This window comes from Lissotriton helveticus, chromosome 5_1, assembly GCF_964261635.1.
Source record: "Lissotriton helveticus chromosome 5_1, aLisHel1.1, whole genome shotgun sequence".
Classification (NCBI taxonomy): domain Eukaryota; kingdom Metazoa; phylum Chordata; class Amphibia; order Caudata; family Salamandridae; genus Lissotriton; species Lissotriton helveticus.
In genome coordinates this window covers 2,023,734,808-2,023,756,339 of record NC_136065.1, presented here as the reverse complement: position 1 = coordinate 2,023,756,339, position 21,532 = coordinate 2,023,734,808, and the positions used below count along the sequence as shown (strand labels likewise).

Here is a 21,532-nt window from a genome sequence, read left to right as displayed (position 1 = left end):
ATACCACCACCACCATCAATACCACCATGACCAATACCACCACAAATACCAGCAATACCAGTACCACCACCAATACCGCCACCACCAGTACCACCACCACCAATACCACCACTACCACCATTATCTCTACCAATACCACAACCACTACCAGCACCACTACCACCACCAATGCCACCACCACCACCACCAATACCACCACCACCAATACCACCACCACCATCAATACCACCATGACCAATACCACCACAAATACCGGCAATACCAGTACCACCACCAATACCAACACCACCAATACCAATACCACCACCTCAGCGCCTCTCGCTCACTAGTAATAGCAGGGGCACTGTACGAGGCCGGAGCTGCAGCCAAGAACATCCTTCCCTCCCCCCTCCATGCCTGCCATAAAGTACAGCCCGCCCTGCACCAGGAGGTGAAGCGAGGGCCCTACTACATCTGGAGTGTTGGTATTAGACTAAAGATAGTAATTACATTACACACTGCCACACTGCATACTCAAATCACAGAGAGGGCAGGAAATACTCCCCCCCTCTTCCTCCTGAGCTGCGACAGTGTAATCACAGAGCGAAAGGTGTTTGAGCACATTGTCAGTGTTTATAGCGGAGATCATAAGTAACTCTCACTTCACACATTGTGTCTGTGCAATTTACAGCACTTATACATCTTCTTCAATGCACTATTTATCACTGCTTTGAAGACGTCGCAGGCCGGTCTCTACTTTGATATTTACAATCTAACAAGCGGCCGAGAAGGCCCTTTATTGCAATGCAATAGGTCTCGCATTGGTGAGAGTTTAAGCTATTATTATTATTGTAATTGAAAATGACTTTTATTTATGTTTTAAAACCAAAAACCTAAATAAAAGGCATTGTCATTTACAATGCCAATCGCTCACACTCGTGTGAAGGTGAGATTTATTGCATTGCAAATGCTTGGTATGGTATGTTACAGTCTTATTAAGTTAGGTAGTGAAGATTAAAGAAGGGAGTGAAGAGAAGTGGAGGAAAAAGAGAAAGAAGTGTACATGGTTTCTGTATGTGCCAGGTTGATGGAATAACTATCCTATCCGGGTTGGACTATTGCAATTCCATCTGTCGCAGCATCTTAATCTTTCCTTATCTAACATTTAGTAAATATTCTAAAACGTATCTCCATCTGTGGGTAGCAGTCCCCTCTGTAAAACACTAATTCTTTCATTCACTGCTTTGGCGCTTAATAAATATGTGGACTAAGGACTTGAGGAAATACAGTTGCGTGGTGTCTTATCACAACAGCACACTCTCTGTAGAATGGTGCGTGGGATGACGAACAGTGGGAATTGCCACAGTGGCATGACAGATGGATTCAAGCTATGACAATGGGTGTAATGCAAAAAAGTGTTGTTTTTTAACCATATGTATTCAGAGTCCGTGAAATCTCTTGTCATACCTTTGCTAATTCCAAACCTAAAAAAAACTTTAATAATGATATTTCAAATCAGAACATTCAAGAAAGATGGTGGGTTCTATATTCTTGTGCACTTATTTCAGCATTACACTTACTGAAAGAACTGGCTGCCACAAAATAAACATATTTTTATTTTTTTTAAAATACAACAATGTGATTGCAAATGTGCAAATGCTTTATTTACTTCGTTCCCATATTATGACTGGAATTGGTACAATTGCGTATATTCTAAATTCAGTATCTCTACAAAGATTCTAAACTATGGTATTTGATGCAGTAGGAAAATGAAAATGAAACATTTATTTATCTTTTTTCATTCTATTATATTTTCCTGAATAATGCTGAGTGTTCATTAGCTTTTTTACTGGGAGCACATTTCATATGCTGTCCCTAACAACAAAAATGGGCCCTAGACATCAGCCCCGACCAGGTTAAAAAGGCAGTTCTCATCCATGCTGGCGTTTACAGCTTCTATTTTGGATTTGTCCTTGGTGTAGTATACTCTACATGCAAACTTCCCATTGGACGCCTTAAACCCCATCTTATCCTGTTGATAGTAAAGGTCAAAGTCAGAGAGCAGCGGCTTCGCTTTTTTGGGCACCCTGACGGTGCTATGCTTGTCAGATGGGTCGATACCAAGGGCGTCGCCTTTATAATCAGTAATTTGAACTTTCCCGCCATCCACCCGGCACACCTGGAATGAGGCTGTGTAGTTTCTCTCTGCGGTTTCTTGGATTCCTGTCGGCGTTGAGCTCCAGTACCCCCCGTTGATAAACTGGAAGGAGATCCCCCTCGGGGAGCAAATCAACCCACGGGAGAAACAGGGGCTTAAACGCATTTCCTTGCGATCTAAAAATGAAAACATACAGGAAAACGCAATTAAAATGCTTCTGCTCATTATACGCATGATGTTCTCACTTCTGAATTCACTTTTCTATACATTCTCCACCATATCATCTCAGTGACCCTGCAGTTCAAGGATTAACATTACCTCCAATCTTATCATCATGCCAGTGGGACAGCTAAGCTCATTCCTCAGGCTGCAGGTGCAGGTGCAGGCCACAGAAAGCAAGCTTTTTAAGTGGGACAAAGGTGGAAGGGCTACAGACGTGCCTATTCATTTGCTACTGGCATAGCAGGCTTGGGAACCAAACACTAATGCTAGTCTTCTTTAGCCCCTTAAGGTCAGTGATGAAATGAACCTTGAGGGGTTCCCCCTGCAAAATGCACTTATTGCGTGAAAAAAGAAGCATTATCTTTCTTGGTTCCAGCAGCCACGGCCGCAGCATGTAAGAGCGGTGGGTCCAGGTGGGGAACCACCCAACGTGAGTAGATAGTGATCCCATGGAGTGTGTGTGCAGTGTGAGAACACGACTGTGTGCTCCGTGCAAGACTATGTGCAAGTCGCGGTTGGAATTTTAAAGTTTAAGGACCCTTCCCAGTTGACTTCAAAGAAACCCCTTGGAAGGCAGAAGGTTGGAGAGCCACCCCATCCATTGATAACAAAGTACCCAAGTTACCTTTCCCAGGGAAGCCGAGTGCATAGATGTGAAGTGGTGTATGTAACCGCAGTGGAACCCAATGGAGGAATTCGAGAAAGTGCTGCTGCTGGAAGAGGAGAAAGTGGCAGTTGGAATCCAAATGTGGATTCTAGTTGAGAAGTACCTGAAAGCAGAGGGGACAGAGTCTGGGTCACTTGGGTGTGACCATGGGCTCAGTAGACGAATGCCCACCGAAGTTGGGTGCTTCAGGATAGTTGAGCGTGACCTTAACTCTGAAGTTGTGGGGACCAGGCAATGTCAAGGAGGACCAGGAGCCGGGTGCGAACTGTCCCACAAAGGCTGTCAAGTGCTGAGGGGTCGGTGTCTGGCGGGAGCAACAACAAGCCTTGGCAAAGGCAACCCATGCAGGAGGTCAAGGAAGTGTACGGTTTGGACCTGCAAGGTCCAGGAGACTCGCCATGTACAGGGGAGTCACGGCAGGCCCTAATAATCAAAAGAGCCCAAGGAAAGCAAATATGACCCAATTGGACCCACAGCCGGAGGCACAGGAGTCGCAAAAGGGCCTCAAGAAGCTTTACAAAACAACAGGCCACCAAGCACTCAGTGTGAAGTAGTGAAGATCTTTGCAGGAGAAGTTGCTTGCTAGAGGTTGGGGCTACTCACCAACAAGCACTTGTACTTGCAAAAGTATGTGGTGCACAGGGGTTTGGGTATTGCAGCCCTCACAAGGGATTCTGGCCTGAAACTGAGTACTGGGTTGCTGAACCCTTTGGAGTCTGTAGGAGCTCAGGATCAGCAGACTTGTCAGCAGTGGTGTGGTGTCTGCGAATGTAGGGGAGTGGCTCCTTCACTCCAAGGGAGATTATCTTCAGGTATCTTTGGTGCTCCACAGGTCCCGCACAGATTATGTATGTTGCACAGGCACAGACAATGCAGCAGACTGAAAGGAAGACTAAGTCAGGCCCAAACGAAGTCCAGAGTGCCCAGACGGTCGAAGTGTAGTGGTTTTAGTTCTTTATCTTGTCCACGATGAATCTAAGGTCCTACAGCCAGGTAAGCCCTTAAGTACCCACGACAGAAGGTTGGAGAGATTCAGGGGACCCTCCCAGGGGAGGGTCTGGACAGGAGGAGGTTAGTCCCATGACCTTTGTCCAGTTTTGCGCCAGAGCGGGAGCCAATTTAACTTACCCAGCTCTAATACACAAAATCCTGTCTGGGAGGTGGTCACACCTCCTTGTGACAGGATGCCCACTGTTCTGCCTTCCTCTACTCGAGCTTGGCTCAACAGCAGGAGGGCAGAAATGTGTCTCTGGTTGGCAGCAAACATTGTGTGCTGTCCAGAGCTAGAAGACTGGTACCAGGACCACTGAGACCTCCCACACCGGTTACCAACTTTCCCACACAGTGCACAAAGAATTATGTCAAAAAGATGATCCTATTCTTGATGAAATATTACCAATTGCAAAGACAATTGAGCATTCCCTCAAGTATCTAGAAGTAATATACAGAGAATGTACAAAATATGCTAGTGCATTTGTAAGAAGCAGAACAGTTAAAAAATCAGTAAAGAAAAGCTTCCTTAAGACAGAAAAGAGGAAACATTTTCAGGGAAAACCCTTTATATGCAGCTAGGCAGGACATATGGCCAATGATAAAATGTGCTCCGAAGGTAACATGTAATTTTTGTTAAAGAAAAAAAGAACATTTTGCTGATGTATATAAAATTATTTTGTTTTAGTAAAGGGAAACATTTAAGGAATTGAAGACCACAAAGTAGAAAACATTATGATTTAGTTTTTGAATGTGAGCAAAATGTGTAACAAGGTTGCAGTGATGAACACAACAGTCCAATTCAAAGTATATGTGTGAACAGAGAAAAAATACAAGAGCTTTGTTTGACTCAGGAGCAAAAATTACAATCGTTTCAAAAGAAATTTTACACTGAAAAACTTAAAACAAAAGTTGACTTATTGAATCCTGACATCAAGATTTATGCTTATGGGAGCAAACCCATCAAACTACAAGGATATTCCATGGGTTTGGTCGAAAATAAGCATCGCTGGAGAAATGCAAAGGTATATGTTGCACAAAAGATTGACAGTATTTTGAAATGCATACAAAAGAGAGAAATGGAACTTACGCTTGATCCTAACAATGATCCTACCATTTTTGTTAATGGAACATTTTATATTGGATAGTATTGATGTCCATCAAACTCTAGAGAGTGAGTTTCTCAGTTATATAAAGTCAGAGTTCCCTAATGTTTTTCAAAAAAGACTGGTTTGCATGAAGAAAAGAAGCACAGAATATGTTTGTTTGATAATGCTTGACCAGTGTGTGGGAAAGTGAGAAATGTCCCAGTTGCTGTGGAAGAAGAAATGAGGTTAGAGCTAGAAAAACGTAAGAATGAGGGAGGCATTGAAGACGTTCAAGGAATAGAGCGGTCTGCTACTGTGTTAAAGGCCTGAATGGAAGTGGTAGTTCATGTTTGTGTGTAGACCTCAGCGAGCTTAATAAATGTGTGGTCATGAATAGATATTGTTTGCCTAACATTACAGACAGGTTCACATTGTTTAGTGGTGCGAAAGTATTTAACACCATAGACCTCACATCAGCATACCACCACATTACACTTGAGGAAGGGTCATGTGACCATACAGCATTCGTCACTCAATATGTAACCTTCAGATATGCAAGGTTAACATTTGGGTTGGTGTCTGCTGCATCTGTTTTTCAGAGATCTTTGGAGAAGGTATTCAGGGACTTAAAAAGAGTAAGGATATATCAAGATGATATTGTAGTGTTTGGAAAAAAGATATAGAAGAGCATGATTGGAGGGAAAACAGGTGTTAGAAAAACTTGAACTCTCCAATTTCAGTGTAAGGTTAGAAAAATGTAAATTCAGGAAGGAATCCTAAAGCGGATCCGATTCATTCTATATGCAGTTTGAAATTACCGTCTAACAAAAAATAGTTAATGCTATTTTTAGGTATGGCAGAATACTACAGGGAATTTGTGAAAGGATTTGCAGAAATGTGCTAAACAATGAGAACATTGCTAAAGAAAGGAACATAATGTGTTTGGAATTCTGCTTGTGAAAAAGAGTTCAAGGAAGTGATGGAATGATTCATTATAGCATCTAAATTAAAGAACTCTGACCCTGAGGAAAAGTCTTAGGAGCAGTTTTACAGCAAGGTGAACAAAGCTCAGAACGTACCATTTTATTTTTTGTCTAGAAGTTTGAAAGGAAAACGCAACAAATATTCATTCATAGAAAGAGAGGCACTTTCAGTATTCTGTGCTGTCAGAAAAAGTAAATATTCCTTATGGGGCAGTACATTTTAAATTACAACAGACCACAATGCATTTTAAAGTAGGACTATCAAGAGGGTGATCACGCTTCAGGAATAAGATTTTGTGATTAAATACATTCCTGGACTTAATAGCAACATAGCAGACACACTAACCTAGGCTAGTGCCTTCTGATGAGGAAGCTTATGATAAGGCTTTTTAAAATGATGACAGTCTGATTACGAAATGGTCGGTGAAGTCGGTACAGCCATTGTGTCAGAAGAAAGATGGAGATCTAAATTAAAATCTGACAAGAGGTTTAGCAATTATTTAAAACTGGGTGTGGTGGTAACAAGAAGAATGAAATAAGCAAAATGTTTTGTGGAGTGAAGGATGAGTTATCAGAAAGTTGTGGACTGTTATTTAGAGAAACCAGACTTCTAGAAGAACCAGTTGTGTTCCCCCCTTTGTTATGAGGGAAGATATAATTTCACTAGCCCTTGCTGGTGATCGAGGCATGTCTAAAACTAAGGAGAAGTTGAGAATGACATACTGGTGGCTAGGTATGGATATACAGATAGATGAATGAGAAGTGAATGCATGCAGTGTGCCCTGACTGTGAAATCCATGACACCTAGAGTATAGCTAATGTCAATTAGAGAACATCCAACAAGTCAATTGGAGGAGGTTGAATTAGATATTCTTGGTCAAGTTCATGATGAAGGATGTGAAACATATTTGATAGTTTTGATGAACATGTATTTGGGATGGCTTGAATTATTCTTCACATGAGGGATTGACCCTGAGCAGGTGGTGAGGTTTTCAAAAGAAGTGTTTGGAAGGGAAGGTATATCTAGAATACTACTGACAGGCAATGGTGTACCATTAGAATGTAAAGAGATAAAAACTTTTTTGAAAGAGTGTGGTGTATGACATAAGAAATGTGTGCTTTACCAACCAGAAACTAATGGAATGATTGAGCGCTTTAATCGAGTACAAAAATAAATCATACATATGGCCAGAGAGCGACCCATGAACCTTCTCCAGGCAGGTCGCCTCCCCCCCCGCTGCGATAGCACCACCTGCTGCGTTGGTGTTCCCTTGCTCGCTGCTGCTACCACTGCCGCTAGTTCAAGGCCCTCCTCCACCCGCAGGCTACCACCTGCGCCTCATCCCTGGTGGCCAGTGGCTGGCCATAGGTCTGCTTGCTCTGTTTTGCTTTGCTGCTTTCGTGGTGTGTTGTATTGTCTAATTGCTCGTTCTTATCCTCCTTTGGTTTTACCACTGTTCAATTCTGTGCACTGTGTCCACTTTTGTTCCCGCGCTGTTTCCTGCCCCGTTTTTCCTGCCGCTGTGCCCCCTGTTGCCCCCCCCTTGCTTGTACTGTATTTGCCTCTGTTAAAATTATTAAATTGTTGGTTTTTCCTTCTTCCCCTTGGATTCTGTGCCCTCTTTTTGCCTTCTGTTCCCGCGCCATTCCTGCCCTGTTTTTCCCGCTGCTGTGTCCCCTGCGGCCAATCCACCCCGCTCGCCCATTCGTCCACTCCCTCCTCCCAGATGCTCCTCCCTTCCACCTCCCCTTCTTATGGTGGCCAATGCGTGGTGAGGAGAGCGACCCTTGACCCTGCTCCAGGCAGGGTGCTCGCCCACGCTGCAACCGCACCACCTGCTGCATATGTGTTCCCCTGCTCCCTGCTGCTAGCACTGCCGCGAGTTCGAGGCCCTCTTCCACCCACAGGCTACCACCTGCACCTCATCCCTGGTGGCCAGTGGCTGGCCGTAGGTCTGCTTGCTCTGTTTTGCTGCTTTTGTGCTTTGTTGTGTTGTCTAAATACTCATTCTTCTCTTCCTTCGGTTTTACCACTGTTTAATTCTGTGCCATGTGCCCTCTTTTTTCCTTCTGTTCCCGCCTCGTTTCCTGCCTGTTTTTTTCCGCCAATATGCCCCCTGCGGTCCTTCCCACATTGTTTGTACTGTATTTGCATCTGTTTTAATTATACAATTGCTCGTTTTTCCTCCTTCCCCTTGGATTCTGTGCCCTCTTTTTGCCTTCCCGTGCCTGCCCCGTTTATCCCGCTGATGTGTCCCCTGCAGCCCAGGCCCCCCGCTCGCCCATTAGTCCACTCCCCACTCCCAGCTGCTCCCCCCCCCACGTCTCCTTCTTACGACAGCCGCTGCGCGGCCGTACCGCGGGCACGCCAAAGGCACGCCTAAGGCAAGCCCGTCTGCGCCCGTCCATGCCTGGACCATGCCCAGTGTCAGAAACCCAGGCCCCCGTGAACCCCACAAAGCCGGACTCCGCTACGATGCCAGCACCCTCCTCGCACTCAACACTGGACAATCACACACCTGATTCCTGGCCACCCCGAAGCGGACCCAAGTACCCATCTCCTACCTGAACTGCAGCTTCACCAGCATCTGATCCGCCAAGCCACCCACCGTGAAAGAACGCAACCACCTCGGATTCATCCTTCTCAACACCCGCTCCGCCCGCCGACACACTGTTGAACTCTGGGACCTACTCGACTCAACCTCACCAGACGTTGCCTTCCTGGCGGAGACCTGGCTGAACCCTTCCTTGGCACCCGACATCGCCATAGCCATCCCAAACGGCTACAAGATCACCCGCAGGGACCGCGCCAACGGAGTAGGAGGAGGAATCGACATTGTCCCTGGGAACACTCTCAGAGTCTCAACCAACACAAACGACACCCTCAGCACCTCTGAACACCTGAACTTCCAGATCCACACCGATCCCAACACCACCCTCAGAGGAACCCTCGTCTACAGACCCCCCGGACCCCGACCACAGTTCAGCGACTAAATTGCCGACTTCATCAGTACACACGACCTTGCCTCCACAGACCACATCCTTCTCGGGGACCTGAAATTCCACCTCGAGAACAACAACGACCACAACTCCACCACCCTGATCGACAACCTCACTAACCTCGGACTCAGACAACTCGTCACCACACCCACGCACTCTGCCGGCATCACGCTCGACCCCATCTTCTCCACAAGCTCCCACATCTCCTTCAACCACACCACTGAGCTCTATTGGACCGACCATCGCTGCATCCACTTCACCTTCCGGAAACCCAGCACGCACCATCGCACCCAACAGATCCCCCACCGCTGCTGGAGCAGAGTCACCAAAGACCAGCTAACCACCACCCTCATCCAGAGCCTACCCACCAACCCCATTGACCCCGCCACCGCCACCAGCAACCTCAGACAATGGATCAATGACTGCGCCAACACCCTCGCCCCAATCAAGAAACCCTCCAACAGAGACACCAGCAAGAAAGCCAACTGGTTCACTGAAGACCTCCAGGCCTCCAAGCAAACCTGCCGTATGCTAGAGAAGTAATGGCACCTCCAACAGACACGCAGCCCACAAGAACGCCACCCGCAGACACCATCAACTCATCAGATCCGTCAAAAGAGCCTCCTTCAAAGACAACAACGTACACAACAGCAAAAAGCTCTTCAACATCCTGAAGGAACTCTCCAACCCCAGCTCCAACACCTATAACATCCCACCTTCGCAAAACCCTCTGCGACGCCCTCACCACCTTCTTCCATCGCAAGATCACAGATATCCACAACAGCTTCAACGTCACGACCGCCCCGACAACCACTGAGACCTCCACCCCCACACGGCCACCATCGGCACTGACCCCCTGCTCTCCTGGACCAAAATAAATGACGACTACACCATCAAGATCATGAACACCATTCACTCCGTATCTCCGTCAGACCCTTGCCCACACCACATCTTCAATAAAGCCAGCACCACCATCGCACCCCATCTTCGGAAAGCCATCAACATCTCCTTCGAGACAGCAACCTTCCCGGAGAGCTGGAAGCTCGCCGAAATCAACTCCCTACTCAAAAAACTTAAGGCTGACCCCGAGGACCTCAAGAACTTCCGGCCCATCTCCCTGCTCCCATTTCCGGAGCTTGACAACTGACCCGCTACCTCGAGGAGTACAACATCCTGGATTCATCCCAGTCTGGTTTCCGCAGCAACCAGAGCACTGAAACTGTCCTCATAGTCGCCACCGATGACATCAGGGCCCTGCTAGACAACGGAGAAACCATGGCCGTCTTCCTCCTGGACCTGTCAGCCTCCTTGGACACCGTCTGCCACTGCACCCTACGCACACGCCTCCACGACGCTGGCATCGGAGACAAGGCTCTGGAATGGACCACCTCCTTCCTCTCTGGCAGAACCCAGAGCGTCCGCCTCCCCCTTTCCGCTACAAAGCCACTGAGACCATCTGCGGAGTACCCCAGGGCTCATCCCTCAGTTCGACGCTGTTCAACATCTACATGGCACCGCTCGCCCACCGCGCCTGAATGCATGGCCTCTACCTCATCTCCTACGCCGACGACACGCAGCTGAACCTCTCCCTCACCAAGGACCCGTTCACCGCCAAAACCAACCTCCACAAAGGAATGAAAGACATCGCCGAGTGGATGAAGAACAGCCGACTAAAGCTAAACTCGGACAAGACGGAAGTCCTCATCCTCAGCTCCACCCCCTTGGCCTGGAATGACTCCTGGTGGCCAACCGCAATGGAAACAGCTCCAACACCCACCAACCATGCTCGCAACCTAGGGTTCATCCTCGACTCCACTCTCTCCATGACAAAGCAGGTTAACACCGTCTCGTCCTCCTGCTTCAACAACCTCCGCATGCTCTGCAAGATCTACAGCCCACCTGAAAGACCTGCACTGGCTCCCGTCAACAAGAAGATCACCTTCAAGCTCCTCACACACGCACACAAGGCACTCCACAACACCGGTCCAACATACCTCAACAGACGACTCTGCTTCTACACCCCCAACCGTCAGCTCCACTCCACCGACCTCGCTCTCGCTACAGTACCCCGCATCCGAAGAGCGACCTCCGGCAGAAGATTGTTCTCCCACCTCGCCGCCAAGACCTGGAACACCCTCCCCATCCTCCTACGGTAGACCCAGGATCTGCTAACCTTCGAAAGACTCCTCAAGACCTGGCCTTTCAAGCAGTAGCAACACCCGCCCCCCCCCCCCCCAGCGCCTTGAGTCTCTCACGGGTATGTAGTGTGCTTAACAAATGTTCTGATTGTTTGATTGATAGATTGATGGTTTAGTGTCGAAGTCTTTAAAAGAGTGGAAGCATAGAGGGTAGTACCACATAATGGGTGGAACACCTTTTGAGTAATTTCGAGGTAGAGGTCCGTGTAAATTCATGGCTCCCGAGTGGGTCAATGACTTGTAAGGTAATTGTTGACAAGAGAGATGAGTGGAAACTGAGAGACTTATTATTATCTTCATTATTAGAGGTTTTTGTAAATTGATGCTAACTGTACTGAGTATGTCAGCTCACAGTGGGCACGGACCAGCCAATAAATAAATGGGGAGCTGCCTCCTCATGAACAATCCTAAACTGCATGCCTGTGTGAGCTAATGTTGTTCATTGGGGCTGGAACCTAGCATTAGAGGCCATGAGAGGCCTAGAGTACACCAACTACCACCAGGTGGCCTCAGAGCATTTTACGATCAGATAACACAGGACAGACTAGAGTCAAGTAAGCATGTAACACGTGATTAAGGAAAGGAAAGAGATAATAGTGATAGAGTTACCCCCAGGACATGGGTATGGACTGGTGTTAGTCCTCAAGCCAACAGCTCTGGGTCAAGGCAGAGAGACAGCACAATAAGACTAAGAATATGATTGCCTGGACCACTGACTTATTAGTACCCTTCCAAATCTGAGGAAGTCCGTTTCAAGCCCTTGAAACATTAGGAGGGAGTTCCATACAGATGACTCTTGCACACGGATGGTCTTATCTCAAAACCTTTTATAGTGGTGCGGTAAAAAGAAGGTTGTGGTCAGTAGAGTAGTTTTCTGTGTTGGAGTTAATGGATGAACAACTTAGACAAGTAGTCCATTGCTGATCTAAGCAGTGCTTTAGGGACAAGGACAAGGAATTTAACATTAGCACTGTCCTTCACTTGCGGCTGTGGAGTTGGCCTTATCGTAGATGAGATGTGGTCCCAGCAGTTCATGCCAACCAGAAGTAGGCAGTATGGTTCTGAACTCACTGTGTGATCAGGGAATTGATCTCTTAGGGACATCAATTGATTAGGAGATAGTCAATGCAGGACATTACAACTGCACCAATGAGAGTCGCGAGGTGCAGGAAAAGGGTTATATCTCACAGCATGTGCACGTACTGTAAGCCACATTTGCAGAGTATGTTCATTGAGATACAGAGCACAGATTGCTGTCATAAAATACAGTCAAGATGCATATTTTTATGGGTGTTCACTGAAGTTTTCTTATCTTAATTAGTATTGCGACTTATATTTGCGTCTTATATTTTATTGGAGTTGTGTATTTAGGACCATATGGCTCAGTGTAGGGCACATACTTTTGTTATGGCGTTTGGTGTTAAGTGCCACTTTGGCTACAAATGGCTGGATATGTTGGTTGCATGGTTGTATCCAATAAGCTAGCACACAGCACAAAGATACTACAGTAAGCCAAAATATAGCATTTTGCTCCTCAAGCGACTGGAAAGCGATTTGTTTGTACCACTGGTGCATGGGTGCCGAAAGTCCTCACTTTTAGGACACTCATGTGACTTTGCTCTGTCTGGTGTGCACACCTGCTCTGAGCACACAGGACAACTGGGCTTGCTGGAAGGAGATGCCGAACAAGTGAATAGAAGAAGATTCTCAGACGGGTGCAATCTCTGCTAGACTAAGCGAGCGGGGAGCTGGTTCTGATGTCTGAAGAGTGCCAGGAGGCCACCGGTTCTGCTGGTCCTACTACGAGTCGCCCCACTACACTTCTGGAGGAGCGTGGCTGACCGAGGTAGGTGCTTGTGTGCTGGGGATGAGTGGGAGGTGAGAAGGGAAGATGAGGGTTCTCATATATAGAAATCTCCCTTGCATGGGTCACACTACGTTTTCTTCATGACTGAAATGATAATGCGAGCAATTTTTACCATTGCATAGAAGTTTGCTTTCCTTTTATGTTTTGTCCATTATGGGACTCAGCCTAAACCTCCGGTTGAATAAAGGTGTTTTAGATTTAGCCTGGAAAGTAACCAGGTTCTAGGATTTGAATGGCTTTGCAGTAGCCACCCTGGGCACTTGGCGATAGGTCAGGGATTTTCTTTTTTAAGGTAGTGACCCTCACAAAAACCTTCCCTTCAAGCTCATATACAAGCACTTACATTGGGCTTTCTCTTCATCCGAGGGGGGCTTCTTCAATGGTGGTCCTGGAGCTCCTGCACCTGTAAATCAAAGTAGAAGAGGAGAACTACTTATCGTACAACTCCTGTGCCTTCTTATTGGAACAATAAAAGAGCATATGAGAAACACAACTTCAGTCTTCTATCATGACAGTCTAAGTTTAATATGAGTTGCTCCCAGCCCCAAGGTGACAAACCCTTTTATTTGTCACTTTTGCAAGCCCAATGTTTTACAAAAGAGAAGAGACATTATTACATATAATACTTTTTTAAATACATGCAGGCATATTCCTGTGTTAGGGAAAAAACACCATCTTAAAAAAATGCTAAGTTAAAAAAGGTAAACTAAAATAGAGACTATGGACAATCCCTATAACACTATCTTGGCTGACATATGTTATTATCATGGAGGCACACTGTAGTAGCTGACATGCTTTTATTGTTTTCAGGAATAAAATCAATATGTGAATAGAGATGTCACATTTTTTCACCATGTTGTTTAGTCCTATTGGCACTTTAAAGGCTGCAAGATAAGTTGAAATCAGCCATCAGAGGGCATGGGCAAGGCGGCCATCATGGCAGTCGCTCGATAACGCAGCTCTCTCTCCAACCCAACGATCTGGCTTTAATCCGGACTCCCTGCTGCCATCCCTTAAGGTGTTCCCCTGCGCAGATATGGTGACAGCCCTGTAGGCTGCGGGAGACTGGGAGGGAGGGTGATGTGCCCATGAAATCTGTGAGGCTGGTGCCACACCCGGTGGCTGGACTCTGGAGTTTTGGATTGGTCTGGACCTGCTTCTGTCCCTGGGAGCTTGATGGGTGCCAAGGGAAGATCTGCAGCCTGATCCCCTGCCTGCTATGTCCCGATGGTGGCACACTAGAGATGCCAGTGGCTGGCCCATTGGTCTTCACCTGATTATTGCACACCCCCTAGGTGCTGGACGTCTCCTGACACCGGTGCTGCTGCAGCGCCCAACTGCTGGTGGGCACAGGATCTGTGGTGCGGCCTGGTTGTTGCACCACACCCATGTTACGGATGGGGTTGATTTGCTGCATACATTAGTCCAGTGCCCCTTGGGTTCAGCCCCCCTTTCTCTGGAGGTCCAGAATTTGTGGCTGCAGCTTCTTGGCACCTTCAACCCACTGTGGCTGGGGTCTCACCTGGTGCACGACCTGCACTGGGGCAACCTGAGACGGATGCATCACAACCTGACACCAGGAGTTGGAGTTGCTCGTTGGCCCGGACCCTCGCCTCGCCCTAGACGATCTGGTGACACCAACAGTGGGCTCTCTCCTCCCCAGCACCTGATTTTCTGCCTTACCGGTTGTGCCCTGGTTCTGGGGCTTTTGTCTGCGCCCATTGGCCTTGAATGCTTGATTCACGGTGAGGCTCAGAGGCCTCAATCCACTTGGCCTCCTTCCAGGATGAGCCCACTGCATATATTAGTGCAGTACCCCCTGGTCGAGCATCTTTGAAAGAGCTGCATCCGTGGAGTAAGCCCTATAATTGAGTGAACTGGCTCCTGTCTCTTAGCTCCTAGACAATGTCTCAGGCCCCCGCCCTTCTCTTCAACAAGTTATGCAGCTCCTGCCTCCCCCTCCCTTTTTGGGGGTCAGCAATCCTACCGAAGGGTGTCTGGGCACTATGCCGAATATCTACTGTGAGCTACTGAAATCAGGGTGCTGGACAATTTATGTGTGTGCTGCACACCCTGGTTCCGTCTTCACCCTACTTCTACCTCCTGTGATTTGGGTGTTGCGGTCTTTGGATCTCTGTGCCAAGAGGAACTTTGAACATTAACCAGTGCTGCTCCTCACTATGTTATCATTATGGGTAAAGACAAAATATCACACTCTGCATTGACACAGATGCAAAGGGATCACTACACTCGCTGGCCAGCAAGCTATCAAGACCTCGCAGGCTAGGATGGATGTAAAGCTGCTGCAACAGGACCTCTGAAATGCCACTGCCCAGATTACATAGGCTGAATCATGGATCTCCACAGTCGAGGAAGACGTCTCTACCATTAAGGACTCCACTCTCCTTACTCACACGCTGAAAGTCCATGCTCGTGCCGAAGGCACTGAAAATTGCCTAAGGCGCAAACATTTTTGAGTGATCCGCGTCCCAGAAACTGTTGATGGAGCATCTCCTCAGCGTATGGGAGCCTTCATGGAGACCTGGATTAAGTCTTGAATGCCTGATACACATCTGTCCCCCAGTTAGCTGTTAAGAGGGCACATCAAGCACTGACCCCTAAACCCCCACCCCGGGGCCTCTCTTTGACCAATCAATGTCTGCATCGGAACTATTGCGACAGGTGATAAGCAGGGTGGACTACGGAAATGCTCTGCTAGCTGGTGGTAGAGACGCTGTACTATCCAAGCTACAGGTAGTTCAGAATACCGCGGCTAGATTAGTCTTGAATCATCCTGCAGGCACTGCCTCTGCGCCCTTACTGAAGGAACTATATTGGCTCCCGATAAAGAAGCGTTCCTTTTTCAAAATTTGCTCCCTCACATATAATACCTTTAGAGGCAAAGGCCCTCATTACCTGCAAAGAAAACTCATAACCTACATTCCCGGCAGCCACTTGAGATCAAGCACCCAAGCACTTTTGCGCGTGCCCCGGATGCATCAAAGAAGCTCTGGGTGCAAGGCCTTCTCCTACCTCGCCCCAACATATTGGAATAAATTACCCCAAACTCTCTGAGAGACTCCCAGATACAGCACATTTTTTCTATACTAATCTGACTTTGGCACATATCAAACCAGGATCCGTTCACAGCGCCGAGATGCCCCCGGGTGAGACATGCGCTATAGTAAATTCTATTAACATAGCATAAGATCGCAGGCCACATTAACCATTATTATTACAGTTATGTAGCACTGCACTGCATATTTTTTTAGGGCTCTTGGCCTAACTGTCACATTTAAATGTCACCCATTAAATCGTTTTATCAGTTTTTTGTATATTTGTATGCAAGCACCACACAGAATTTTTATCATATGTATCAATGATTTTATTGCTGAACCATAACGATTTTTTATTCTGATAACTTCACAACAGTGCAATGGTTTTTAGTAACTATACATAATAAAGAATAAACTTGTGTAAACTGATTGTGGCCATTACAAGTATTTCCAGTGGCGGGAGGTATGGGTGGTACCATTTAAGGCAGAGGGGCTTATTTACAAGCCCCTTGCTCCACTTTTGTGTCATTTTTCACATGGGAATAGTAACGTACGGGTGGTGCATGGGGATTGTAAATAAGTCCCAGAGACTCAAAAGGAAACCTGAAATGCTCTAAACATTCCTTACTTATCCCAGATTCGTCGGCTAAAGTTAGTCCTGACAATGCCTCAACTTTAGAAGCTATATTACTCAAGCATAACACTGTGCCCGATACAGCTCAAAGTACCAAAACAAATACAGATCTTCTTCAGGTGGAGGTGGCAGGGATTTTAAAGATCTCTCATTACGTGTATCAAATGCTGGGACAAGAATAAGCAATGTAGAGGATTATTCAAACAAACAATCAACACACACACAAAATCTGGAACATTCCAAACACTTCCTTAAGGAGAAACCTAACAGAACAAGAAGATCGTAATCGTAGAAGTAATCTTTATATTTTTGGAATACCGAAGGGAAGTGAGAATTCTGCTCCTTCAGTAATTGACTTTTTCCTTATTTGGATCCCAAATCTACTGCATCTCTCTTTTAATAAAGACTTTGCAATAGAACGATCTCACAGAGTTCTAGCTTTTAAACCCAGAAATAGGTCTTCTCCAAGGCTGCTGATTTTTAACCTTGGCGACATCAACACACAGATCGAATCCTGGCACAAATGGGAAGGTCAATAGGAAGGTCACAAAATTTCTATTTCGCAAGACTTTGCCAGAGATACCATAATCTGCCGCAAAGGCTTCCTCAATCTACGCAAAAGGCTTACTGATATGGGCATTCCATTCTCTTTCTCTGGGCCTTTCGGATCATTTTCAAAGAACATCCACAGATCTTTTATGAACCTACAGATATCTCTAGGAGAACAGCCATTACAACGCGGGGATTACCCCGCACTACCATTACAACGCGGGGATTACATCGAAAGTCGTTACAACGACTTTCGCTGGAGGGCGCTGTTGGATAGGGAATAGTTTAATTTTCTATCCAACACCTTCCCAACTGTCAACGTGGGCTGGAGTTGGAATAGAAAATTAAACTATTCCACTATCCAGCGCCCTCCAGTGAAAGTTGTTGTAACGACTTTCGTTGTAATCCCCGCGTTGTAATGGCATGCGGGGTAAAAGCCCGCGTTGTAATGACATACAAGCTATCTATACATTCTTGGACAATCACTCTGAATCTGAAATGGACTCAGATTGTCTACCTCGTACTTCTTACTCCTAGTCATTTGTATAGATGAACCTGGCCTGTTTCTGATGTTTCATGACATCAATTTCCTTTTGTCGCTCAATAATATTTGATTCTGTCTTTGAATATTTTAATATTTACAGGATTTTATATAACTTGTTCTAAATATTCTGGGTTTTCCTACTGTTTGTTTTACAGCAACCGCTGTTTTAATTTCGCTCGATATTGAAGCTCTAATACATTTTACTATATTAGTGCTGATGTTCTTTTTTTTCTGAATAATTTTGATTTTGATATTGGATATTGGATATTTTACACAGCTGTATGCATTAGATAAGATTTTTTTTCAGTCACTTAGAAAACATACTTCCTTAAGTATGTATTGTATAAAGTTGGTACACCTATTTGCTAAGGTCTCTTTGACCTATATCGTTCTAAATGATTTTCATTGCTTATGAAACTATTTCCTTATTAATCCTGCACCTCTCTTTTCATACCGTCTTTGGTATAGGTAAGTATTGTACCTCTAATCTTTTATCTTTGATTCCATTGTACATGGAGGTTTATTTGATATGCTATGTTTTATTTAATGATACAAAAGGGGATGATGGACGGAGCGTTTGAGCAAATCAAACACTCACCCCCAGTCAACTGATCTGGGTTTAATCCATCACCATTCTTTAGCTCACTCAGCCACCTCAGTTCAGACATGGCCATATGCATATCAGTCTGACCCACTGGATTCATAATCCTCATCAGCCAGGCTATCTTGAATCCAGTGGCCAAGTGAGCAAGGGACTCACGTCTGAGCATACCCTGCCACACTTAGGGCGAACAAAGCGATACAAAAGGGGATGACGGACGGAGCGTTTGAGCAAATCAAACACTCCCCCCCAGTCAACTGATCTGGGTTTAATCCATCCCATGAGGCACAGGGTCAGACTGATTTGCATATGGCCATGTCTGAACTGGGGTGGCTGAGTGAGCTAAAGAATGGTGATGGATTAAACCCAGATCTGTTGACTGGGGGTGAGTGTTTGATTTGCTCAAACGCTCTGTCCATCATCCCCTTTTGTATCGCTTTGGTGGCCCTAAGTGTGACAGGGTATGCTCAGACATGAGTCCCTTGCTCACTTGGCCACTGGATTCAAGATAGCCTATACCTCAAAGACCACTGAACTCAATGATTATGAAATTTATTTTGTTACAAATTTGTTTAAAATCTCACATTAAAAGCTAAAATGTAGTAGTACAATTTTAATAAAAAAACATTATACACAATTCATAATCACAAATTAATACACAAGCATGAATTAGACATATATAAAAAGAGAGTATTACACCAGACCTAAACACTTGGTCTTGGATAACTACACATCCCCTATTCACCTTTATAGTACAATACTTGGCAACATTGAAATATTTTTTGCAGTACAAGTAGTGCAAGACCAGGGGGTTGTGTATAGATTAGTGTGCGTCGACGCGTTTTGATGGGTTTTCACTTTATTCCATCTTTATCAAGACCAAAGGATCACTCTCATTAGGCAGGATACAATTGTTAATAGCTATATACCTTCTATTTATAAGGTTTAGCTGTTATCTTGAGACATAACTGGATTATATGCGGAAACCAGATGTATATCACAGACACTGAGTACATTAAAAATAATCCGTGAACCAACCAGTTCCAGTCCATCTCCAATACTCAAAAAGGAGAACCAGACGGTACCCCGATAGAAGGAGGCCCCTCGCGCTTGCATCTAGAGGGCGAATCACTAAAACAATTAACCCATGGATAGATGAAAATAGCAGTGGAGCCTATACTCTTTGACAACCTATAGAGCTCCCCTTACAATCAGGCTATTGAATATCCATTCAGGCCAATAATTGGAGGAAATTGGGCAATAGAAGCTGGGGTGTCAAGATCTTTGAGGTACATTTAGTAAGAGGTTAAAGTACATTTCTGGTGAGTGAATGGAATGAATGACATTTTTAGATCCATTGAATTCCTGTGGACAATTGACTAGCTATCTACCCATTGGGATTTTACTTTTTACACTGAGTTCTATATACTACTTCAGTTATGACTTGTTCGCTTATGAAATGTTATTTTCTTACTGATATTCTGTTTACGTCATATTTATTCAGATACCTACTACCTAGTACTACAACCTTGTAATGCGTTTGGTATGCATCTACGAAGGCATCATTTGTTCCACTCCTCTGCGGACATGTATGAGCTGTCTACACCGATGATGGTAGCCTCTGCTCATCCTCTTTGTTTCCCCATGCAATATGTCTCTTATAGACATCCTCTGGAGGGATTGAGCTTTAATCGTGCTCTGGACATTTCTGGAGTGTGTTTGAACACCCTTCTCTTTTCCCTATTATTTAATCCTCCACCTTACCCACACCTTAATATTGGGACAGCTGCTTCACTTCCTCGATTTTAAAAAATATACTTTAACTAGCATTGTACTGTTTTATTTGAAGTACTCATTATTTATAAACTACACATTTGAATGCCCGGTGTAAATGTAGTTTCCCTTAATGTTAAGAGTTTGAATCACCTGGTTAAGAATTTTTTTCTGGTGATTTGGTCCTACTTCAAGAGACTAAGATAGGTTTTGAAGAAGCTCTTCTTATGAAGAAAGATTGGCTATTAGCTACATGCTCTGAAGCAGCTGGAAACAAAAAGTGGGTTATTACTCTTATCACTAAAAGATCTGCCTTATCTAAAATTGCAGCTGAACATGATACCGACGGGATATGGTTACTTACACGTCTGACTAATGGTACAAAAGATTTATATATTATGATTCTATGTGCTCCAAATATAGGTGAGCCAAATATTTGGCATGCGATAAATGAAATACTTGCTGACATTTCACAGAACTTAAGAACAATTGTGGGAGGAGACTGTAATCTTTCCATTGATCCTATTTTGGATAGGTACTCTGCTTTTAAATTTCGACTCCCCTAGGGCACATAAGCACTTGCTTATTATGTGTTTGTCACATCATCTCTTGGATGCTTGAAGATTACACAACCCTAGAGGTAGCGATTTCACTTTCGTCTCATCTCGTCATTCCAGCTTCTCTCGTATTGATTATCTTCTTGTTGACGCTTCTCTTTTAAGACACACAACGAATGTCGTGGTTCATCCAATAGTTGTCTCTGACCATGCTGCAGTTACGGTAACCATTATTAAGGACCCGGTAATAGGTGTCTAAACACAGAATTCCTGGAGGATGACGCTGAGGTCAGGGGACTTAATGATGAGATTGTAGGTTTCTTCAAAGAAAATGAATTATCTGTGGATTCTCCGATAATACTATAGGATGAGTTAAAGTGTACTATAAGAGGTCACATTATTAAAAAAATGTCCAAAAGAAATAGCAATATTAGAAGATTTCTTCAAACTTTGGAAGATGACATCAAATGGAAAGAGGAATTATATTGACATACTAGTGACAAATCAATCTCACAAGATATTAAACATTTAAAATATTCTTTTAACTCCATAGTTATCAAGAGAGCCTACACTGGAGTTCATGCTCAAAAGTATCGTCAATTATTGTTACGTAATAGAGCTAGCTAGATGTTAGCTACTACAGTCAAATATCAGAATACTAATACC

The 21,532-nt window shown here is 45.1% G+C and overlaps 1 protein-coding gene across 1 annotated transcript in view; it reads right to left on the bottom strand.

Annotated features, from left to right (window-relative positions):
• Positions 1-275: 275 nt before the first annotated feature.
• Positions 276-21,532, bottom strand: part of LOC144752849 (uncharacterized) — a 785,061-nt gene continuing 763,804 nt past the window's right edge. The window contains exons 14-15 of the mRNA XM_078640687.1: positions 13,496-13,555; positions 276-2,313 (exon numbers count right to left, since the gene is read on the bottom strand). Of these exons, the coding sequence (XP_078496813.1) occupies positions 1,874-2,313; positions 13,496-13,555 (500 nt within the window). The 3' untranslated portion in view covers positions 276-1,873. The remainder of the gene's footprint in view (positions 2,314-13,495; positions 13,556-21,532) is intronic.